Below are 22835 nucleotides of genomic sequence, written 5' to 3' on the forward strand. Positions count from 1 at the left end.
AAGTCCACAGGAGGACACTGTGTGTGACAATGGCAGTCAAAAGCCCTTTACCACTAGAAATTACATATTTTATCCTCCGGACGGTGATCGTGCATAACCTCTGCGTGATGGGTAATCATTCAACAAGTGCGCAATATTTCTTTAAACAAAATTAGGCAGGTGCATAAACTTGGGCACCCCAACAGAAAAAAATACATCAATATTTAGTAGATCCTCCTTTTGCAGAAATAACAGCCTCTAATCGCTTCCTATATAGAGTCTGAATTCTGGATGAAGGTATTTTGGACTACTCTTCTTTACTCTTTTGGTTTCTGAGCATGGACAAACCGCTTAAAATCACACCACATATTTTTAATAATATTCAGGTCTGGGGACTGAGATGGCCATTCCAGAACCTTGTACTTTTCCTCTGCATGAATGCCTTAGTAGATTTTGAGTAGTGTTTAGGGCCCCTTCACACATAGTGCGAAATTTGGACGAAGTGCGCACTTAGTGCGCATGATAGAGGAATCGTGTGCATACTGTGTGAAATCGGCCCTGCATCAAACGCCTCGTACACCTGTTGCTACAACAATTTGCGCACACCAGCGGCTGAATGACAGTGTGCACTGTACGAACCCATCGCACCCTCTTGTGGCAGGTGTCAGCCAAATTCCATGTGACACGCACGAATATCTCACACCGCTCGCATGGCACTTAGAAAATGTGTGGCCATTCGCACCGTTGGCACGACAAGAGACTGCAGACTGTCTACTGTCATACTTGCTGTGAAATCTAAGTTCTCCATGACTGTGGAGTTGCCGAGATGTGGCGTGCCGTTGGCTCCCCCCACAACACGTGCATCCGTGTTGTTCGTGCCCCCCTCTCCCCCCACAGGCGAGGTGCATCTCATCTGATCAGAGCGTGACACTTTGGTCTGTGCTCTGAACGGACGGGACGTGGCAGCTGTTGACATCTCTGGTAATGGACATCAGTGCTGCAGAACACGCACCATGTTTTGATGCGCACGCGTGTGTGTTCACTTGTTGTAGTCGAAAACATAAAAACATATATCGCTTGCAACGGGCTGGAGAGCGCGCACACTGACAGGCTGTTGCAGCTGAACCAGACCGTCAGTTTATGTGGACAGGCAGCAGCTCTGAATGTCACATCTGTCTGAGAGGACAATGAGCTGCGCGCCGCAGGACCATATGACAGGCCAACAGTACGACAAATACGCCTCTTTCAGTCACATATCAGCAGAAATACACCATAGCAAATGTTGTTTGTGTCACGTTTTGGCCCTGAAAGGGGGGATGGTTTTGTTTTTTCCTCCTTTCTTCTACTCACCATCTGCTCCTGCTTTGCTTTATTAGTTGTTTCTTTTCATCATGTGTTTTCTGTTTTGCTTTGTCACTTTGTTACTTTTCATATTTCTGCTGTGGTTTAGTTCCGTTCTTGTTTTGCTCAGTCTGTCTGTGTTTTCATTGTTTATCATTTAGCTATTATCTGTTTATTTTTGCTATTGTCTTTTCTGTTATTATCTGTTGTGCTTTAGTATCAAGTTTTTGGTTTCTGTTCTAGTTTTCTTCAGCTGTTTTGTGGTTGCATTATTGATCATTAGTTTATCACTTGTTTATTTTCTCATCTGTGTTATCAGTTACATTGTAACATTGGGTTTTGTATCTGTAGTCTCTGTTTTTCTTGTTGTTCTGCTTTTCTGCTATTCATTTGTTCATATATTCCCTGATCAGTTCTCATGTTCTTGCCTGGTTTAGTATTATATTCTATTCTGTCTTCTGTTTAGCTTGGTTCATAGTTCCCTGTTTCACTCCACTCCCTGCCCCTTGCATTATGTCTTCATACCTCTCGCATCTCTGTTTGTGTTGTCACGTCATGTCACTTCAACAGCTCTGTTCCCTATTCCCAGTGTAGTTTGTGTTTTTAGTCACTCCTGCTCTTGCACCAGGTCACGTGTCTTTGTCTATTACATCACTCCACTTTGCGCACTCCCTTCCTCACTATCTTACCCCATCCATACTCTTTGTCCACCAGCCACACCCCCTTTCTAGATCCTTCTCCTCACCTGCTTATTTAATCTCCTCCCAGCCACCACACCTTTGCCAGTTTGTCATCGCTTCTAGCACATATTTCAGCCTTTTGTACTCAGTCCTGTTTTGCCTTGCCGTGTATCTGAATCTTGCTCTGTGTTTCTTGACTGCGCCTTTTGCCTCAGCCCTTATGTCAATGTTTGCTCGTGCCTCCAAACCCTGCCTGGATATGACTGCATTTTTGCCTTACCCTGTCTGTACCTCTGCTCCACTGCCTGACAACTTTTGTACCGAACATCAGCCTGGAAAAAAACTATACTAAAACTAAATACTTTTACTCCAAAGCCTGGTCGAGCAGTTTGTATTGTGGGTCCACCCTCTCCGGGTGTCAGGCTCCCGTCTGGCCTGACAGTTTCATCAGTTATCAAAGCACTTTTTTCTTTTTCTTTTTTTTTTAGAAAATACATTTGTCTGCTTGCTCATTAGAGCCATTTCACGCTCCTATGAGACAGTTACAAGACACTGATTGTGGTACAGTGGTAGAGTTGCCGTCTGGTAATCAGGCGGCATGGGTTCAATCAAATCTTGGGAGTGGTGTTTTCTGTTGTTGTGTTTTTTTTTTGTACCAGGGTTGTTTAACCACGGGGTTCTGTATTGCACCCCATTTATGTATTATTAATATTAACCCAATGATAGTCACTAATTATACAGCTGGTTTTTATTTCATTTTCCTCCAAATCAGCAGTGCGATGTGGTGCAGCTTGTCCCATGGAACACAATATGAGCTGCTGCAGCAGCGTGAGCTGCTGTTCCTGCTCGACAGACACTGTCACGTGCATGAACCATCATGCTGGCGTCGTGCATGCCTGTCCATCAGTGTGATGTTTTGTAGTGGCGCAAATTCGAAGTGTTTCACCATATTTGTCCAAACGTCGGCCAAACTTTGCACTATGTGTGAAGGGGCCTTTAGGGTCGTTGTCTTGTTGAAAGGCGCAACTTCAACTTTGTCACTGATTCTTGAACATTGTTCTCAAGAATATGCTGATATTGACTGGAATCCATGTGACCCTCAACTTTAACAAGATTCCCAGTACCTGCACTGGCCACGCAGCCCCACAGCATGATGGAACCACTTCCAAACTTTTACTGTAGGTAGCAAGTCTTGTTGTCTTGTGTTCTTTTTCAGCCATGCATACAGCCCTTGTTATGTCCAAATAACTCAATTTGAGTTTCATCAGTCCACAGCACCTTATTCCAAAATGATGCTGGCATGTTCATTCATTCTTGTGAGCAGCTGTAAAAGTATGTTTATAATAGATTTAACATCTCGGTATAATCGTTCAGACAAGCTGCGCTCTGATGCGGTGCACTGACGCAACCACTCACACGAAGTGTTTTTGACTTGTTTCCGTAATGTTCACATAGTTAATGCGTGATGGATATTTTGAATATTTCAAAATTTTCTATGTGCGCGCTTGCACGAAGCTGCACACAATTTACAATGGTTTACAATGAATTTGAGACAGGTTTACTCTCCTGCACGGCAGAGTGCATGCAAGTGCGCAGATCAAAGTCATACAAGTGTCAGGGGGCTTTCACTCACTCACTCACTCACTCATCTTCCACTGTGACATGCGCTAATGTGTCATTAGGACCAATTTAGTGGGACACCAACTGCAATTTGTCACTCGTTCACATGTTTGGTCACAAATTTGTATCTCTAAGTACTGTCAGACAGTCACAGTCCAGTGGGATAGCACCCTTGTAGGTAGTATGAGAGGGATTAAAATCCAAATGGACCAGTAATTGTGCAAAGTTAGAAGGCCAATGGGACTGCATAACAGAATCATCTGTCACAACTATGGCTGTGGGTCACTTGTGTATGACAAAAGACACTTGTTGACTTCACAGCCTGTTTCTCAGTTTTCTGTATAGCCATCATTTATCAATAAGCTGTGTATACTCCTCTGGGTGATATTCACCAATAAAAGGTCAGAGATCTAGATCAAAAATGAGCATTCAGGCACCAGTGATTGTCTATCCATAGGTGTACTTTGGTCCAGCTCAAAATCTCATGGCCAAAAATGAATTTTTATACACGATGGTCTGCTAAATGTTTTGGGCTTAAATACCACCAGGCTCTGAGGCCCTGGTGGAGATTTTCTCATTTCAAAGGCCCACATGCATCCTTTAGGTCTTACATTGATGTTAGCGTGTAGCGCTACACAGTGTGTTCTGTATGTGTCGTATCTTACGGTGGAGTCTTGCATAAGGAATTCGTAGTCATCTTGGTCATGGGCCATCACCTCTTCTGACAGGTGAGTAGATGAGGGGCAGCTGTTGTCTGGTTTGTTTCTCTTCAACATGAACCTTTTACATAAAAAAGTACTAATGTGCAAAGGTGAGATATATCAAAGACACACAAAACCACAAATTTACTGTTGAATGGCACAGATGTGTCAATGTTGTAATAAATGTGAGGAAGCACATAGAATGGGTGCATTTACCGTTGTTTCAGCTTGGAGGGCTTCTCCTGGCTGTAGTCTTTGTGGTTGTTGAACTCATCTCTCTCAAGCCCACCAGGGCCATTGTGACCATGAGACGATTTTATGAGAACCTCAAAGTCTGATACCGTCTCAAAGTCATCCAGCTCCTGCAGGAACAGATTTTCAATCCATCTTAGAACTGCTCAAATTTTTTGTAAACTACATAAATCTAAATGTAACTGTCTTACCCTCTTGGGGGAGAAGAGGCTGCCATTATGTGGGGGCCTGGAGAAGGAGTCGGAGCACTCTATGGGCATGCTTAGGCGGAAGAAGGAAATGTCAGTGTTGCTATTCTGTGAGCCAAATGATCTCTGAGTGACCTTTAGACATGGACACGACTCCACTGTTCCATCTATCCTTGTCACCTGAACAAAGAAAAGAGCAACAAATCAATAAAAGTGAGGCAATGGGTTCTGACCTGAGTCACCACGGCACCAGTTAAGAAGGCACAGTAGAGATTACTATATTCGCCCGTCAAACCGGCCACATGAAATTCTGCCTGAAGAAGGGGTGGGCTGATGCACAAGCATGGCCAATATTATGTTCATCAGAATACCCATTTCAATAAAAGGCCTGATTTCATCACAAATGAAAGCCTGGCACGGTGGCTTAGAGGTTAGCACTGACGCCTCACAGCAAGAAGGTTGTAGGATCGCTTCCCACCCTTTCAGTGTGGAGTTTGCATGTTCTCCCCATGTCTATGTGGGTTTCCTCCAGGTACTCCAGTTTCCTCCACAATCAAAAAACGTGCTTATTTAGTGTCTGCTCCTTTCTCTGCCCCTGACCAAGGGAGCATCTCCATATCTGGAGTTGGTCACCAGGTGCCGGACTGTGGCTGCCCACTGCTCCTAGTGGTTGGATTGTGTCTAACTGTAATGATGGATTAAATGCAGGGGACACGTTTCATTGAATGTATATACAATGTATGTATGTATTATTAAATAAAAAATAAATCACGAATGACACCTGTTTGTGTACATGTTTTGACCTTTTCTTGTTCATTAAATGTGTTGCTTGTAATTTAATTGAATTTCAGGTGGGCACTTAACCAACTTTCTTCAAAAAAGGGAATGTCAATGTCAGCTATAGTTATATAACACATTTACACAGCCAATGGCCTGCCAAAGTGCTTTACAATAAAATAGGAAAGAAATTAGGGAGCTGCAGGTTCCTGAGCCAATCTTGAAAGAGAACTGAAATCCTAGAGTATATGGACCTGGAGCGGGGGCCAGGTGGGATGCACAGAGCCGAGAACAGGAACTTGAAATGAGCTTGCAGAAAGGTCAGATGTCAGAGCACTTGGAAGTGGCAGAAATGACGAGGTCAAGGATCTGGCATAGATCATAGTAGAATCTGGCAGGGAATGAGCTGAAAGCTTGGGTTTAAGTAGCCTGCTGCTGATTAGCCGCTCATGAATGTCAGGTGCATGTCTTTGATAAACAGCAAGTGTTCCTCAGCTCTGCAGCACGCCACGTGGAGGGAAAACAGACAAACTACACACAAGAGGTTAAAAGAGAAGAGGAGAGAGGCAGACAAAAGGCTGTGTTGTGAAAGTGTCGTGACACGGACCCACAACAGGGGGCGTTAATGAACGGACAATGGATAAGCCAAAAAGTAACAATTTAATGTTGTGAATCACACAACGATGTACAGACAATAACAATACAGTGACTGTCAATCATACACCAGGTGACGTGTGGGCAGGCTCGACGATAGAAGACGCCTGGCGAGAGAAAAGCCGGATCCACACCGGTAGGTGATCCGGAAGTCAAAACGCCCGAAGAACAGCGACCAGTGGGCTTGCCTGGGGTTCAGACGCTTCGCGGTCCGGATGTACTCCAGGTTCCGATGGTCCGTGAAAACTGTAAATGGTACCGATGCTCCCTCCAACAGGTGTCTCCACTCCTCAAGAGCCTCCTTCACCGCAAGAAGTTCCCGATTGCCGACGTCATAGTTCCGTTCAGCTGGGGTCAACCTGCGGGAAAAGTAGGCACAAGGATGGAGAACCTTGTCGGACTCCCCGCTCTGGGACAGCACGGCTCCTATCCCTGAGTCAGAGGCATCCACTTCAACAACAAACTGGCGCTTGGGATCGGGCTGCACCAGAACCGGTGCAGTCGAGAACCGGCGTTTCAACTCCCTAAACGCGGCTTCGCACTGATCCGACCAGGTGAAGGGGACTTTTGTGGAGGTCAGGGCTGTCAGGGGGCTAACTACCTGACTGTAGCCCTTGATGAACCTCCGGTAGAAATTTGCAAAACCGAGGAACTGTTGTAGTTTCCTACGGTTCGTTGGTTGGGGCCAATCTCTCACCGCCGCAACCCTGGCCGGATCAGGGGCGACGGAGTTGGAGGAGATGATGAACCCCAAGAAGGACAAAGAAGTGCGGTGGAACTCACACTTCTCGCCCTTCACAAACAGCCAGTTCTCCAACAACCGCTGTAGGACCTGACATACATGCTTGACATGGGTCTCAGGATCCGGAGAAAAGATGAGTATATCGTTTAGATATACGAAGACAAACCGATGCAGGAAGTCCCGCAAGATGTCAGTAACCAATGCTTGGAAAGTCGCGGGCGCATTGGTGAGGCCGAACGGCATGACCAGGTACTCAAAGTGACCTAACGGGGTGTTAAATGCCGTCTTCCACTCGTCTCCCTCCCGGATCCGAACCAGGTGATAAGCATTCCTAAGATCCAATTTCGTGAAAATTTGGGCTCCATGCAGGGGCGTGAACACTGAATCCAACAGAGGTAACGGGTATCGGTTGCGAACCGTGATCTCATTCAGCCCTCTGTAATTAATACATGGACGGAGTCCGCCGTCCTTCTTGCCCACAAAAAAGAAACCAGCACCCATCGGGGAGGTGGAGTTCCGGATCAACCCGGCAGCTAACGAGTCCCGGATGTAGGTCTCCATTGATTCGCGTTCCGGACGTGAGAGGTTGTACAGCCTGCTGGACGGGTACTCAGCGCCCGGTATCAAATCAATGGCACAATCGTACGGACGGTGCGGGGGCAGCGTGAGCGCCAGATCCTTGCTGAAGACGTCAGCAAGGTCGTGGTACTCGGCCGGCACCGCCGTCAGATTGGGGGGGACTGAAACCTCCTCCTTAGCAGTCACACTGGGTGGAACCGAGGATCCTAAACACTCCCGGTGGCAGGTTTCGCTCCACTGAACCACAACCCCAGACAGCCAATCAATCCGGGGATTGTGTTTTAACACCCATGGAAAACCCAAAATCACTCGGGAGGTAGAAGGTGTTACATAAAACACAATCTCCTCCCTGTGATTCCCAGACACCACCAATGTCACTGGCTGTGTCTGGTGTGTGATTAGTGGAAGAAGGGTGCCATCTAGCGCCCGCACCAACAATGGTGACGGTAAGGCCACTAGAGGGAGCCCAACCTCCTTTGCCCATCTGCTATCCAGCAGATTCCCCTCCGACCCCGTGTCCAACAGTGCTGGGGCGTGAAGGGTTAGATCCCCACTCGTGACTCGGATTCGTGCAGATCGTCGGGGTTTCCCCACGTGGGTGTTGTGACCCACCCTTAGCCCAGTCTCTAAGGACGAGTGCTGTTGTTTTGACCGTTTGGGGCATTCTCTCTGTATGTGCTCGGTAGAGCTGCAGAGAAAACACTCTCCACGGATCAGCCTCCTTTGTCTCTGATCTGATCGTTTTTTGGCCCTGCTCGTTTCCATAGCAACGTCAGCAGGGGGAGCTGTTGTCACGTGGAGAGCCCTGGCAGTGGAGCGTGGGGAAGTCGGCTTCCTTTCGGACCCGGGAGGAAGAGGGACGGCTTGTGCCTGGCCACGCCCCTCGTCTCGTTCCCGTCGGTGTTCCGTTAATCGGTTGTCTAACCGTATAACCAGGTCGATAAGCCCATCTAAATCCCGCGGCTCGTCCTTCGCCACCAGGTGCTCCTTAAGGACCAGAGACAGTCCGTTTACAAAGGCGGCGCGGAGCGCAACAGCATTCCAGCCGGCTCGCGCTGCCGCGATGCGGAAGTCGACTGCATACTTCGCTGCGCTCCGACGCCCCTGCCGTATCGACAGCAGTACACTTGAAGCGGTCTCGCCTCTATGAGGGTGGTCGAACACCTGTCGGAACTCCCTCACAAACTCAGTATAAACCGTTAGGAGCCGTGAATTCTGCTCCCAAAGCGCCGTAGCCCAGGCGCGTGCCTCTCCTCGAAGCAAATTGATCACATAAGCCACCCGGCTGGCGTCTGCTGCGTACATGACGGGACGCTGTGAAAAGACGAGCAAGCACTGCATCAAGAAGTCCGCGCACGTCTCCACACAGCCTCCGTACGGCTCCGGAGGACTTATGTATGCTTCAGGGGAAGGTGTGGGGGTTCGTTGAATGACCAGCGGAATGTCTGTTTCTGGCACACGGTCAGCAGGAGAAGGTGCTGCAGCAGCGCCCTGAGCACGCGCTTCCACCTGGGCGGTGAGAGCCTCCATCCTACGATTGAGAACACTGCTCTGCTCGGTAATTAAGTCCAACCGAGCAGTAAAGGCGGTTAAGATGTGCTGCAGCTCACCCAACACGCCTCCTGCTGGCGCCTGTGCACCCCGCTCTTCCATTGGCTGTTCAAGCGATGGTTGATGCCCCTCGGGATCCATGACGAGGTGGCCGAGAAATCCTGTTGTGAAAGTGTCGTGACACGGACCCACAACAGGGGGCGTTAATGAACAGACAATGGATAAGCCAAAAAGTAACAATTTAATGTTGTGAATCACACAACAATGTACAGACAATAACAATACAGTGACTGTCAATCATACACCAGGTGACGTGTGGGCAGGCTCGACGACAGAAGACGCCTGGCGAGAGAAAAGCCGGATCCACACAGCTTCCACCGCCAACGGAGCTGAAGAACACCGGAGCCGCCAAGCCCTGCGCCCCAGGTGGCCGCTGTCTTCAGCAGTCAGACCCGGTACTGCTGGCAGAGAACAGAGACAGTCCAGATGAGTGTGAGGTCGCACACTCAGTAATCCCACAGTCTGTATTCAGTAAAGGAGGGAGAACCTCCACCTCCAATCACACACTCGTGCAGCTCCTGTCTAACCACTTATCTGGTTGGAGTGTAAAGCGAAGCCGTCGCTGATCACACCAAACGCCAATCCCACAGATAAGGCAAACACCACAGGATAACGGCTGCAAAAGAAGTTCAGACTAGTACACAATGTTTTTGTTCAGCAGAGAAAATTACCTGATTGGTAGTTGATTTCTCGGCGAGGAGGTGGAGTCGCAGTCCGGCCTTTATGGAGATGGTGATGAGTTGGCCGAGTGACAGCTGGTGGCTCCGGCACCCTCTCGTGCTTGAAGCCCGCACTCCAAGCAGGGCGCCATCTGGTGGTGGTGGGCCAGCAGTACCTCCTCTTCAGCGGCCCACACAACAGGCTGGCCACAACAATGAGAGCCATAACCATAAAGGCTCAATCTCCTCTAATTTTTACAAAGGATCGAGGAATGTCCCAAAGCATCTGACTCACCGGGCTAGTGCAATTTAATAAGGTCAGACAAATATTCTGGGGCCAGCCCATTCAGAGACTTAAAAACAAATAAAAGAATCTTAAAATCAATCCCGTACTTAACCGGAAGCCAGTGAAGGGAAGAAAGGTGAGGAAGGAAAGGTGTGGAGTCGGTGTTTTCAGCTTGGGACTCCGATGACGGCGGTCGCATCTCCTCCACTCTCCCTTATCTCTGTTCTCTGCTTTTAACCTTCAAGTCCCTACTTCACCAGACTGTGAATTCCTCAAATTATATTGGATTCTGGATCTATTGGACTACTACTGGATTAACCATGGAATTGATCAGCTGGTCTCTGAACGCTATTGACACCTTTTTTTCTACAAGAAGGTCAGGACCAGGGCATCCTACCTGCCCAGATGGAACGTATCCTGCGGGCTATGTCCTCAACTCCTGGGGGTCTTGGCGTGTTGTATGCTTGGCGCTTTTCTCCGTTGAGGACATCCAGGATTTATTCATTTTTGGCCTCATGGTAGCAGGGCTGGTACTTTCTGGCTTATATGCTGCCCTGATCTACCGGAAAATTGGCAAGACGGCTGTTATGAGTCGACGCGGGTTGAGGAGCGGACCTGCGTCTGACTGAACCCAGCGCTAAATAACCTGAAAGCGGTTCCAGAAAAAACAAAACAAGTTTATTTTCCCCTTCTTGTGCAATACTCAGTGTACAACATAAAAGTGCGTTTATCTGGCGGAGTGAAGGACGGCGCGCTCTCCAGCGCCCAAAGGGATCGAAGCCCGGTGCTTCTGGACTCACATTCACCGCCAAACACCCCTGAGGTGGACACGACAAACAGACTCTGTGAAGGATAGAAGAGGTGAGGTAAGTCAACAGCTACAACTAATATCCTTCAAAGGCACACACTATCAGCAACACATTCAGGTCTGAATTTAAGCTTTATGTAAATGAGCAGCTTCTCACAACAGGTGCAGGATCATCAGTCCGCACGCCACGGCCGTGAGAAGCGAGCTGCACAATTCTCATCAATGTTCAAATATACTGCGTAACAAAATACCAAATTACTATTAACACTTATTCAGACAATCAATCACCTCTGATGTGTGCTGACAGCATGTGTCCCTCACCCGTCCTCCTTCACAGGCACGATGTGTCAAACCCAGGCGCAGTCCTCAGCGTCTCACAAACGAACGTCACAAGGTCGAGTTCCCGGCAATTCTGCTTGAATCACTCATGGCTTAAATGCAGAACGCCATCTCATTATCTGCTTCAGCTGAAAGTCTTTAAGGTTGCACGTGAGCATCATCCACAGGTGCTGCAAATCATGCTGATGAGGGTGAAGGACTCTTCTGCCAGCACCTTCTCCACAGACAAAAACCAGTTTGCATACCACCTGGAGAGCAAAGAAAAGAAAACAACACAAAAACATCCAGCCAAACCCCCCAACACACAACAACAGCGGCATCAAGAACTACGGCCCCTTGCTTGTCCGTCATGATTAACAAGGTTGGCAAGGCAATGCATTCTCAGATTGCAATGACTCTTGAACTCAGACACAAATTGGATGACATCTTGGAGCAGATGCGTACCTTGCAGTTGAAGCTGAAGATTTCAGAGGCCGATGAATATTCTTAATTCATAATTGGGAATATTCTTAATTCATAATTGGGATTTGGTTATTCAAGTGGAACTGTTAAAAGTGTTTTTCACTGCTGTAACCATAACATTACAGGCTTATCAAGCCTGAAGGTCAAATTGCCCGACTGTTTTTCCTGCAGAGGGATTTGTTTTGGCCTGGGGAACATTGGCTGTTTCTTATCACATCTCACAAGACAATGAACTGCTTTTCACAGGACTGAAGTATGCTCCATTCCCTCCCCCCACCCCCTCCTCCCCCCATCAACACACAACCTTTCCGGCGCCGCTAACCTCACTCCTTCTCCCTTCGGCGGGGACAGTGCAGTTTTAGCTGCAAGCCCACACCCCCCCAAAGCTGATGGCGGCGCATCTCAGGGTTGCTGCGTGGCCTTCACCCACTTGCCTCAATTCGGATAACGGACTTCTTCAAACTTAGTGCACATAAACAATGTAAAATGTGTATGTGGTGCCTTTAATTCTGATGTGTGCCGTTATTACGGTAAACAAGTAATAATGGTGGACTAATGCATTTAATCTATTAGACTCAGTTGGCTTCGCTCAAAATGTAAATGAGCCCACCCACCACTTTAACTACACTTTAGATCTTGTTTTGACATATGGCATAGAAATTGAAGACTTAACAGTATTCCCTGAAAACCCCTTTTTGTCTGATCATTTCTTAATAACATTTACATTTACTTTAATGGACTACCCAGCAGTGGGGAATAAGTTTCATTACAGTAGAATTCTTTCTGAAAGCGCTGTAACTAGGTTTAAGGATATGATTCCTTCTTTGTTATGTTCTTCAATGCCATATACCAACACAGTGCAGAGTAGCTACCTAAACTCTGTGAGTGAGATAGATTATCTCGTCAACAGCTTTACATCCTCAGTGAGCACAACTTTGGATGCTGTAGCTCCTCTGAAAAAGAGAGCCTTAAATCAGAAGTGCCTGACTCCGTGGTATAACCCACAAACTCGCAGCTTAAAGCAGATAACCCGTAAGCTGGAGAGGAAATGGCGTCTCACTAATTTAGAAGATCTTGGAAAAAGAGTCTGTTGCTCTATTAAAAAAGCCCTTGTAAAGTTAGGACATCTTACTATTCATCACTAATTGAAGAACATAAGAACAATTCCAGGTTTCTTTTCAGCACTGTAGCCAGGCTGACAAAGAGTCAGAGCTCTATTGAGCCGAGTATTCCTTTAACTTTAACTAGTAATGACTTCATGACTTTCTTTGCAAATAAAATTTTAACTATTAGAGAAAAAATTATTCATAACCATCCCAAAGACATATCTTTATGTTTGGCTGCTTTCAGTAATGCTGGTATTTGGTTAGACTCTTTCTCTCTGATTGTTCTGTCTGAGTTATTTTCATTAGTTACTTCCTCCAAATCATCAACATGTCTATTAGACCCCATTCCTACCAGGCTGCTCAAGGAAGCCCTACCATTAATTAATGCTTCGATCTTAAATATGATCAATCTTTCTTTATTAGTTGGCTATGTACCACAGGCTTTTAAGGTGGCAGTAATTAAAACCATTACTTAAAAAGCCATCACTTGACCCAGCTATCTTAGCTAATTATAGGCCAATCTCCAACCTTCCTTTTCTCTCAAAAATTCTTGAAAGGGTAGTTGTAAAACAGCTAACTGATCATCTGCAGAGGAATGGTCTATTTGAAGAGTTTCAGTCAGGTTTCAGAATTCATCATAGTACAGAAACAGCATTAGTGAAGGTTACAAATGATCTTCTTATGGCCTCAGACAGTGGACTCATCTCTGTGCTCATCCTGTTAGACTTCAGTGCTGCTTTTGATACTGTTGACCATAAAATTTTATTACAGAGATTAGAGCATGCCATAGGTATTAAAGGCACTGCGCTGCAATGGTTTGAATCATATTTATCTAATAGATTACAATTTGTTCATGTAAATGGGGAGTCTTCTTCACGGACTAAGGTTAATTATGAAGTTCCACAAGGTTCTGTGCTAGGACCGATTTTATTCACTTTATACATGCTTAGGCAGTATTATTAGAAAGCATTGCTTAAATTTTCATTGTTACGCAGATGATACCCAGCTTTATCTATCCATGAAGCCAGAGGACACACACCAATTAGTTAAACTGGAAGAATGTCTTTCAGACATAAAGACATGGATGACCTCTAATTTCCTGCTTTTAAATTCAGATAAAACTGAAGTTATTGTACTTGGCCTCATAAATCTTAGAAACATGGTGTCTAACCAGATCCTTACTCTGGATGGCATTATCCTGACCTCCAGTAATACTGTGAGAAATCTTGGAGTCATTTTTGATCAGGATATGTCCTTCAATGCGCATATTATGTTGTGTGGGCTGCTGAAGAGGAGGTACTGCTGGCCCAACACCAGAGGGCGCCCTGCCTGAACGGCGGGCTTCAGGCACCAGAGGGCGCAGCCACCTCCCAGGAACACCGGTAGTGACAGCTGTCACTCATCTATTCATCATCCAACCTTCCCATAAAAGCCAGGCAGCAACTCCACCTCCCTGCCGAGAAATCAGCTTACCCGACAGGTAAACCTCTCAGCCGTTTCTGTGCCGTACGCACATATTTGGTTCTGAACTCTTTGCAGTCGTAACCTTCTGTATACTTACAGCTTGGAGCTGGTTTTGTGGGAATTTGGAGGAGCTGGTGTTTCCACTCCTCAATTTCCTAAGTATTACATTAGGCACTGCACGTACTCAGTTTTCCTGCTACCTGGGAGTGGAGGACTATTCCCTCAGGAAGGAACTGTGATTTTGCTGACTGTTTGCTGGGTGATCACACACCCACCATAACCTGTTTGTTCTTCCCGCCAGCAGTACCAGATCTGACAGCTGGAGGCAGTGGCCACCTGGGGACTCAGGACTTGGCGGCTCCAGTGTGTTGCAGGTCTCTGTTGGCAGTGGAAGCCGTGTGGGGCCCGGCTCTTCTCTGGACAGGCGTCTCCTATCCTCGAGCCTACCCACATGCCGCCTGTGATTTAATTGACTGTTATCTAAAAGCAGCATCTGTATTCCGTTGTGCACATTTCACAACATTAAATTGTTATATTTTGGCATTTCCATTGTCCGTTCATTTACGCCCCATGTTGTGGGTCCGTGTCATTTCACTTTCACAACATATTAAGCAAATATGTAGGACTGCTTTTTTGCATTTGCGCAATATCTCTAAAATTAGAAAGGTCTTGTCTCAGAGTGATGCTGAAAAGCTAATTCATGCATTTATTTCTTCTAGGCTGGACTATTGTAATTCATTATTATCAGATTGTCCTAAAAGTTCCCTGAAAAGCCTTCAGTTAATTCAAAATGCTGCAGCTAGAGTACTGACGGGGACTAGAAGGAGAGAGCATAGTTCACCCATATTGGCTTCTCTTCATTGGCTCCCTGTTAATTCCAGAATATAATTTAAAATTCTTCTTCTTACTTATAAGGTTTTGAATAATCAGATCCCATCTTATCTTAGGGACCTCATAGTACCATATCACCCCAATAGAGGGCTTCGCTCTCAGACTGCAGGCTTACTTGTAGTTCCTAGGGTTTGTAAGAGTAGAATGGGAGGCAGAGCCTTCAGCTTTCAGGCTCCTCTCCTGTGGAACCAGCTTCCAATTCGGATTAGGGAACAGACACCCTCTCTACATTTAAGATTAAGCTTAAAACTTTCCTTTTTGCTAAAGCTTATAGTTAGGGCTGGATCAGGTGACACTGAACCATCCCTTAGTCATGCTGCTATAGACTTAGACTGCTGGGGGGTTCCCATGATGCACTGAGTGTTTCTTTTTATTCAACTCTTTTGCTCTGTATGCACCACTCTGCTTTTAATCAGTGGTGGACTGATCTCTGCTCTCTTCCACAGCATGTCTTTTTCCTGATTCTCTCCCCTCAGCCCCAACCAGTCCCAGCAGAAGACTGCCACTCCCTGAGCCTGGTTCTGCTGGAAGTTTCTTCCTGTTAAAAGGGAGTTTTTCCTTCCCACTGTCGCCAAGTGCTTGCTCATAGGGGGTCGTTTGACCGTTGGGTTTTTCTGTAATTATTGTTTGGCTTTGCCTTACAATATAAAGCGCCTTGGGGCAACTGTTTGTTGTGATTTGGCACTATATAAATAAAATTGATTTGATTTGATTTAATTGCTGTCTGAGGTAACTGGAGTGTAAACGTAATTTCTCCACTGTGAGATCAATAAAGTATATCTCATCTAATCTTATCTTAAAGCACCGGAGTTATGTTCTCACGCTTCTTTGTCCCAGTTAGGAGACAAGCTGCTGCATTCTCCACAAGATGTAGGCAGTTAAGCTCTGACTGGTCAATGCCAACATACAAGGAGTTGCAATAATGTAAGCGAGACATAATAAAAGCATAAATCACGTTTTCAAGATCTTTCTGGCTTAAATAAGATTTAACTTTGGATAGAAGCCTCAGCTAAAAAAGCTAAACTTGACCAGTGAGCTAACATGTTTTTCTCATTTAAATGCACCATCAATAATAACACCAAGATTCCTAACGTGGTATCCTATGAAACATGTTTGTGGGCCTAAAGTGCTGGCAAGGGCCTGAACCAGCGCAGGGTGACCAAATAGGACAACCTCTGTTTTGTTTTCATTTAATTTTAAGAAGTGTAAGTCCATCCACACTCATGCAGTTAAGCACTGCCTGAAGAGAATCTCTTCAGTGGCCTGATGCTCGGCCCTGAGCCCTGTGACGGGTGAATACTGTATTTTTCCTGAGATTACTCGGGAAAAGCAATCTGCAACTGCAATCAAAAACTGCTGACAACCTTCTATTGTGTTGCCATCTAGAGCATCGTTACCCATGGCATCTCGTTATGATACACAGGGTGCTCTGCAGCAGACGGGAAGTCCCTGCAGCAGGTCATCAAGGCAAAAAATAATAATAATAATCACCTGACATTAACACATATATACACTCAAACACAGTGGTGGGCACAGTTCTGCTAACCGCTAATTAGCGAAGCTAACTTTTTTGTTACCTGATTAGCTTTTCAACTAACTTTGAAAACCATCAGCGGACTAATTAACTTACACTAAATTTAGTTCCAATAACCTTTAGACTGCTAGTATCTTTTTGTGGGCATAGAGAATAAAGCTTAACAGTTTAAACATTTCTATAGCCTGAAATCATATATTTTAGTTCCTGCCTGTTACGTGTTTTCGAACAGACAGACAGCTATGAGAGTTAGAGCTCAATCTTCTGCCAGCAGAGGAGAGCTGGCTACCAGAGAGAAAGAAGAAAAAAAGATAATTTATTTTCACAGCCATACAGTCTTGCAGACGTGTCGGGGTAGTCATGCACAGCAAGGTAGTTTTGATTTATGGATAAAATTTTAAACAAACTAATTCCAGACAGGTTATCAAAATTAACATCACTTCTGTCGTTTTTACAAAGTGAAGTGAAGTAATGCACTAATTTAGAAGGTTTTAGCATTGCCTAGAGCTGTTGGTTTTTACAAATAAATATGTATTGTAAATATCAAGTCAAATCAAATCAATTTTATTTATATAGCACCAAATCACAACAACAGTTGCCCCAAGGCGCTTTATATTGCAAGGCAAAAGCCATACAATAATTACAGAAAAACCCCAACGGTCAAAACGACCGTTATATATGTCAGGGTTTTTTTTTTTCATTTGTAAAAATAAAAAGGCAATTTGAAAACTGAAAATTCTGTTCAAGTGATTACAGCAAATGTCTGCCAATTGGTATTCACACTGCCATCCAGTAGATGGCAGTGTGAATTATGTTGTGAGTAGAATTTTGAGGGAAAATTAATTTAGTCCATTTAATTATATCCTAAAAGAAAGATCACTTAGGACTATCCTGTATTTAATCATTCACACAAGAAGTAATTAAGTTAACAGTTTGGATTATTTGTGGATGGAACCTCAAATGAACGTGATCTCTTCACAGGAGACAACCGTTAAAGTGTTTCTGTGACAAAGTTGACCTGTTAGCTTTTGTGTATTTTGCTTTCAAAGATCAGATGATGTCATATGAAGAAGGCATCGAGGCAGTCAGTGTTTGTGGCCACCGTCGGCAGGCAGTCTGTGTTTGTGGCCACCGTCGGCAGGCAGTCTGTGTTTGTGGCCACCGTCGGCAGGCAGTCTGTGTTTGTGGCCACCGTCGGCAGGCAGTCTGTGTTTGTGGCCACCGTCGGCAGGCAGTCTGTGTTTGTGGCCACCGTCGGCAGGCAGTCTGTTATGGTTTGGAGTCAGGACTAGGCGGAGTAGAATCCCAATAGGCAGGACAGTCACGACCAAGAGGTAAGTTACAAAACAGCCGAGATTTAAACATCAGATAGTGTGTAAAAATCACAAAAACAGGTGAGGGGAAGGATATAACAAAAATGCAGTCTTAACCCTACAGGGGTGTGGAATTCAAAAGATAACAGAGGCTGGGAAGGTTTCAACCAAAATACAATTCAACCCTGAGCGCAGGGTGAGGGGTAAAAACCAGCGACTTCAGGAGTGAAAGCAAAAGACCGAAATACTTAAGCCCAAAGGAATAAAGTGAATACAAAAGCTGACAAGAAAATACTAAAAAACCCAACAACAAAAGCCCAGCGTAATACATACCACCTCTCATGAGCAAAGATGAACAAATAATGGAACCCCAAGGAAGGAACAAACGGAGGAGGTTTAAATAAACTGATGAATGAGTAACACCTGGGATAAAGTGGCAGCTGGAGAAATCAAAGCAAACATGTAATGACCTAAACTAAATAGAAAGGGACAGCAGAACTAAGGCATCTCATAGAGATAACAGTGAGTAACCCCAAGATTGGAAATTAACAACCCGACATGCGGACTAAAATCAATTCCACGCAGACAATAAAACACAACCACGGATGAAACATCAACAAACGTTTAAGTACATAAAAATACATTAATCAACCTGGACTACAAAACCGACAAAGAACCAAGAATAACAAAATGACAACATAAAGCCAAGACAAACCGGGGGAGGTGTATTCCATACGGAAAACAGGAAGGGACATAAGCAGACTTCAGACTCACGTGACACAGCGGAAGGGTGGAGGACGTGACAGACAACACAACAGGTGCACAGCACTACAGCCAAACATTTATATGTACACATATACGTAAACTCCAGATAATGACTACACCAGATGACAGGTGACTATCAATCAATCAATCAATCAACTTTTTTCTTGTATAGCGCCAAATCACAACAAACAGTTGCCCCAAGGCGCTCCACATTGCAAGGCAAGGCCATACAATAATTATGAAACACAGTCTACGTCTAAAGCAACATAACCAAGGGATGGTCCAGGGTCACCCGATCCAGCCCTAACTATAAGCCTTAGCGAAAAGGAAAGTTTTAAGCCTAATCTTAAAAGTAGAGAGGGTATCTGTCTCCCTGATCTGAATTGGGAGCTGGTTCCACAGGAGAGGAGCCTGAAAGCTGAAGGCTCTGCCTCCCATTCTACTCTTACAAACCCTAGGAACTACAAGTAAGCCCGCAGTCTGAGAGCGAAGCGCTCTAATGGGGTAATATGGTACTATGAGGTCCCTAAGATAAGATGGGACCTGATTATTCAAAACCTTATAAGTAAGAAGAAGAATTTTAAATTCTATTCTAGCATTAACAGGAAGCCAATGAAGGGAGGCCAACACGGTGAGATATGCTCTCTCCTGCTAGTCCCCGTCAGTACTCTAGCTGCAGCATTCTGAACCAACTGAAGGCTTTTTAGGGAACTTTTAGGACAACCTGATAATAATGAATTACAATAGTCCAGCCTAGAGGAAACAAATGCATGAATTAGTTTTTCAGCATCACTCTGAGACAAGACCTTTCTGATTTTAGAGATATTGCGTAAATGCAAAAAGGCAGTCCTACATATTTGTTTAATATGCGCTTTGAATGACATATCCTGATCAAAAATAACTCCAAGATTTCTCACAGTATTACCAGAGATCAGGGAAATGCCATCCAGAGTAACGATCTGGTTAGACACCATGCTTCTAAGATTTGTGGGGCCAAGTACAATAACTTCAGTTTTATCTGAGTTTAAAAGCAGGAAATTAGAGGTCATCCATGTCTTTATGTCTGTAAGACAATCCTGCAGTTTAGCTATTGGTGCGTATCCTCTGGCTTCATGGATAGATAAAGCTGGGTATCATCTGCGTAACAATGAAAATTTAAGCAATACCGTCTAATAATACTGCCCAAGGGAAGCATGTATAAAGTGAATAAAATTGGTCCTAGCACAGAACCTTGTGGAACTCCATAATTAACTTTAGTCTGTGAAGAAGATTCCCCATTTACATGAACAAACTGTAATCTATTAGACAAATATGATTCAAACCACCGCAGCGCAATGCCTTTAATACCTATGACATGCTCTAATCTCTGTAATAAAATTTTATGGTCAACAGTATCAAAAGCAGCACTGAGGTCCAACAGAACAAGCACAGAGATAAGTCCACTGTCCGAAGCCATAAGAAGATCATTTGTAACCTTCACTAATGCTGTTTCTGTACTATGATGAATTCTAAAACCTGACTGAAACTCTTCAAATAGACCATTCCTCTGCAGGTGATCAGTTAGCTGTTTTACAACTACCCTCTCAAGAATCTTTGAGAGAAAAGGAAGTGGGAGATTGGCCTATAATTAGCTAAGATAGCTGGGTCAAGTGATGGCTTTTTAAGTAATGGTTTAATTACTGCCACCTTAAAGGCCTGTGGTACATAACCAACTAACAAAGATAGATTGATCATATTTAAGATTGAAGCATTAAATAATGGTAGGACTTCCTTGAGCAGCCTGGCAGGAATGGGGTCTAATAAGCATGTTGATGGTTTGGATGAAGTAACTAATGAAAATAACTCAGACAGAACAATCGGAGAGAAAGAGTCTAACCAAATACCGGCATCACTGAAAGCAGCCAAAGATAACGATACATCTTTGGGATGGTTATGAGTAATTTTTCTCTAATAGTCAAAATTTTGTTAGCAAAGAAAGTCATGAAGTCATTACTAGTTAAAGTTAATGGAATACTCAGCTCAATAGAGCTCTGACTCTTTGTCAGCCTGGCTACAGTGCTGAAAAGAAACCTGGGGTTGTTCTTATTTTCTTCAATTAGTGATGAGTAGAAAGATGTCCTAGCTTCACGAAGGGCTTTCTTATAGAGCAACAAACTCTTTTCCAGGCTAAGTGAAGATCTTCTAAATTAGTGAGACGCCATTTCCTCTCCAACTTACGGGTTATCTGCTTTAAGCTACGAGTTTGTGAGTTATACCACGGAGTCAGACACTTCTGATTTAAAGCTCTCTTTTTCAGAGGAGCTACAGCATCCAAAGTTGTCTTCAATGAGGATGTAAAACTATTGACAAGATACTCTAACTCCCTTACAGAGTTTAGGTAGCTACTCTGCTCTGTGTTGGTATATGACATTAGAGAACATAAAGAAGGAATCATATCCTAAACCTAGTTACAGCGCTTTCTGAAAGACTTCTAGTGTAATGAAACTTATTCCCCACTGCAGGGTAGTCCATCAGGGTAAATGTAAATGTTATTAAAAATGATCAGACAAAAGGGAGTTTTCAGGGAATACTGTTAAGTCTTCTATTTCCATACCATAAGTCAGAACAAGATCTAAAATATGATTAAAGTGGTGGGTGGACTCATTTACTTTTTGAGCAAAGCCGATAGAGTCTAATAATAGATTAAATGCAGTGTTGAGGCTGTCATTCTCAGCATCTGTGTGGATGTTAAAGTCGCCCACTATAATTATCTTATCTGAGCTAAGCACTAAGTCAGACAAAAGGTCTGAAAATTCACAGAGAAACTCACAGTAACGACCAGGTGGACGATAGATAATAACAAATAAAACTGGTTTTTGGGACTTCCAATTTGGATGGACAAGACTAAGATACAAGCTTTCAAATGAATTAAAGCTCTGTCTAGGTTTTTGATTAATTAATAAGCTGGAATGGAAGATTGCTGCTAATCCTCCGCCCTGGCCCGTGCTACGAGCATTCTGACAGTTAGTGTGACTCGGGGGTGTACATAACTGACAGAGAGCGTGACAAACAGACACACCTACCGCAGACAAGAGGGACATGCCCCCACAAGATGAGACAGAGACACACACATAAGATGATAGACAGGACTGACACGATGCCAACATCAGATGAGGAGGATGAACGGAGGTAAACATGCACACCACAAACACACACACGCACATCAGCAGAGGGGAAGAGCAGTCAGACACATCCATGCAGGCAGCAAGGAAACAAGTACCACACCCGTACACACAAAGGTTAGGACAAAAGCAGGCAGACTCACAGAGGACAGACAAGACACAAAAACTAATAAAACCCCAGAAACAGATGTCAACACAACACAGTCAGTGTTTGTTGTAACTGTCCGAAGACAGTCAGTGTTTTTGCTGTAATTGTCTGCAGGCAGTCGGTGTTTGTTGTACCTGGCTGCAGACAGTTCATTTTCCCCTCAAAATTCTACTCACAACACCCCATAATGACAATATGAAAAATGTTTCTTTTTTAAAAAAAAAGAAAGAAAAAAAAAGAAATCACATGTACATAAGTAAATGGTAAATGGACTGCATTTATATAGCGCTTTTCCATCTGCATCAGATGCTCAAAGTGCTTTACAATTATGCCTCATATTCACCCCGATGTCAGGGTGCTGCCATACATGGCCCTCACTACACACCAGGAGCAATAGGGGATTAAGGAGCTTGCCCAAGGGCCCTTAGTGGTTTTCCAGTCAGGCAGGGATTTGAACTGAGGATCTTCTGGTCTCAAGCCTAACACTTTAACCACTAGACCATTACCTCCTAGCGTGGGATGTGAAAAGTATTCACATCCTTTGCTCAATACTTTGTTGATGCACCTTTGGCAGCAATTACAGCCTCAAGTCTTCTTGCATATGATGCCACAAGCTTGGTGCACCTATCTTTGCCCTGGATGTATTTTCAGATCATTGTCATGCTGGAAGACCCAGCCACGACCCATCTTCAATGCTCTTCCTGAGGGAAGGATATTTGTTGTAACTGTCCGCGGACAGTCAGTGTTTGTCACCACCCGCAAGGGGGACCGCTGG

The 22835-nt window shown here is 44.7% G+C and overlaps 1 protein-coding gene across 3 annotated transcripts in view; it reads right to left on the reverse strand.

The window, feature by feature from the left end:
- The window catches only part of ryr2a (ryanodine receptor 2a (cardiac)), a 723597-nt gene that overhangs the window by 457212 nt on the left and 243550 nt on the right, over positions 1-22835 (reverse strand). For 2 of the 3 annotated variants that reach the window (XM_034193918.1, XM_034193917.1), the window contains exons 30-32: positions 4765-4941; positions 4538-4683; positions 4286-4418 (exon numbers count right to left, since the gene is read on the reverse strand). In XM_034193918.1, coding sequence (XP_034049809.1) covers positions 4286-4418; positions 4538-4683; positions 4765-4941 — 456 coding nt within the window. The remainder of the gene's footprint in view (positions 1-4285; positions 4419-4537; positions 4684-4764; positions 4942-22835) is intronic. The other variant, XM_034193919.1, reaches the window with a different exon arrangement.

Source organism: Thalassophryne amazonica, chromosome 18, assembly GCF_902500255.1.
Source record: "Thalassophryne amazonica chromosome 18, fThaAma1.1, whole genome shotgun sequence".
In the NCBI taxonomy this organism is placed as follows: Eukaryota; Metazoa; Chordata; class Actinopteri; order Batrachoidiformes; family Batrachoididae; genus Thalassophryne; species Thalassophryne amazonica.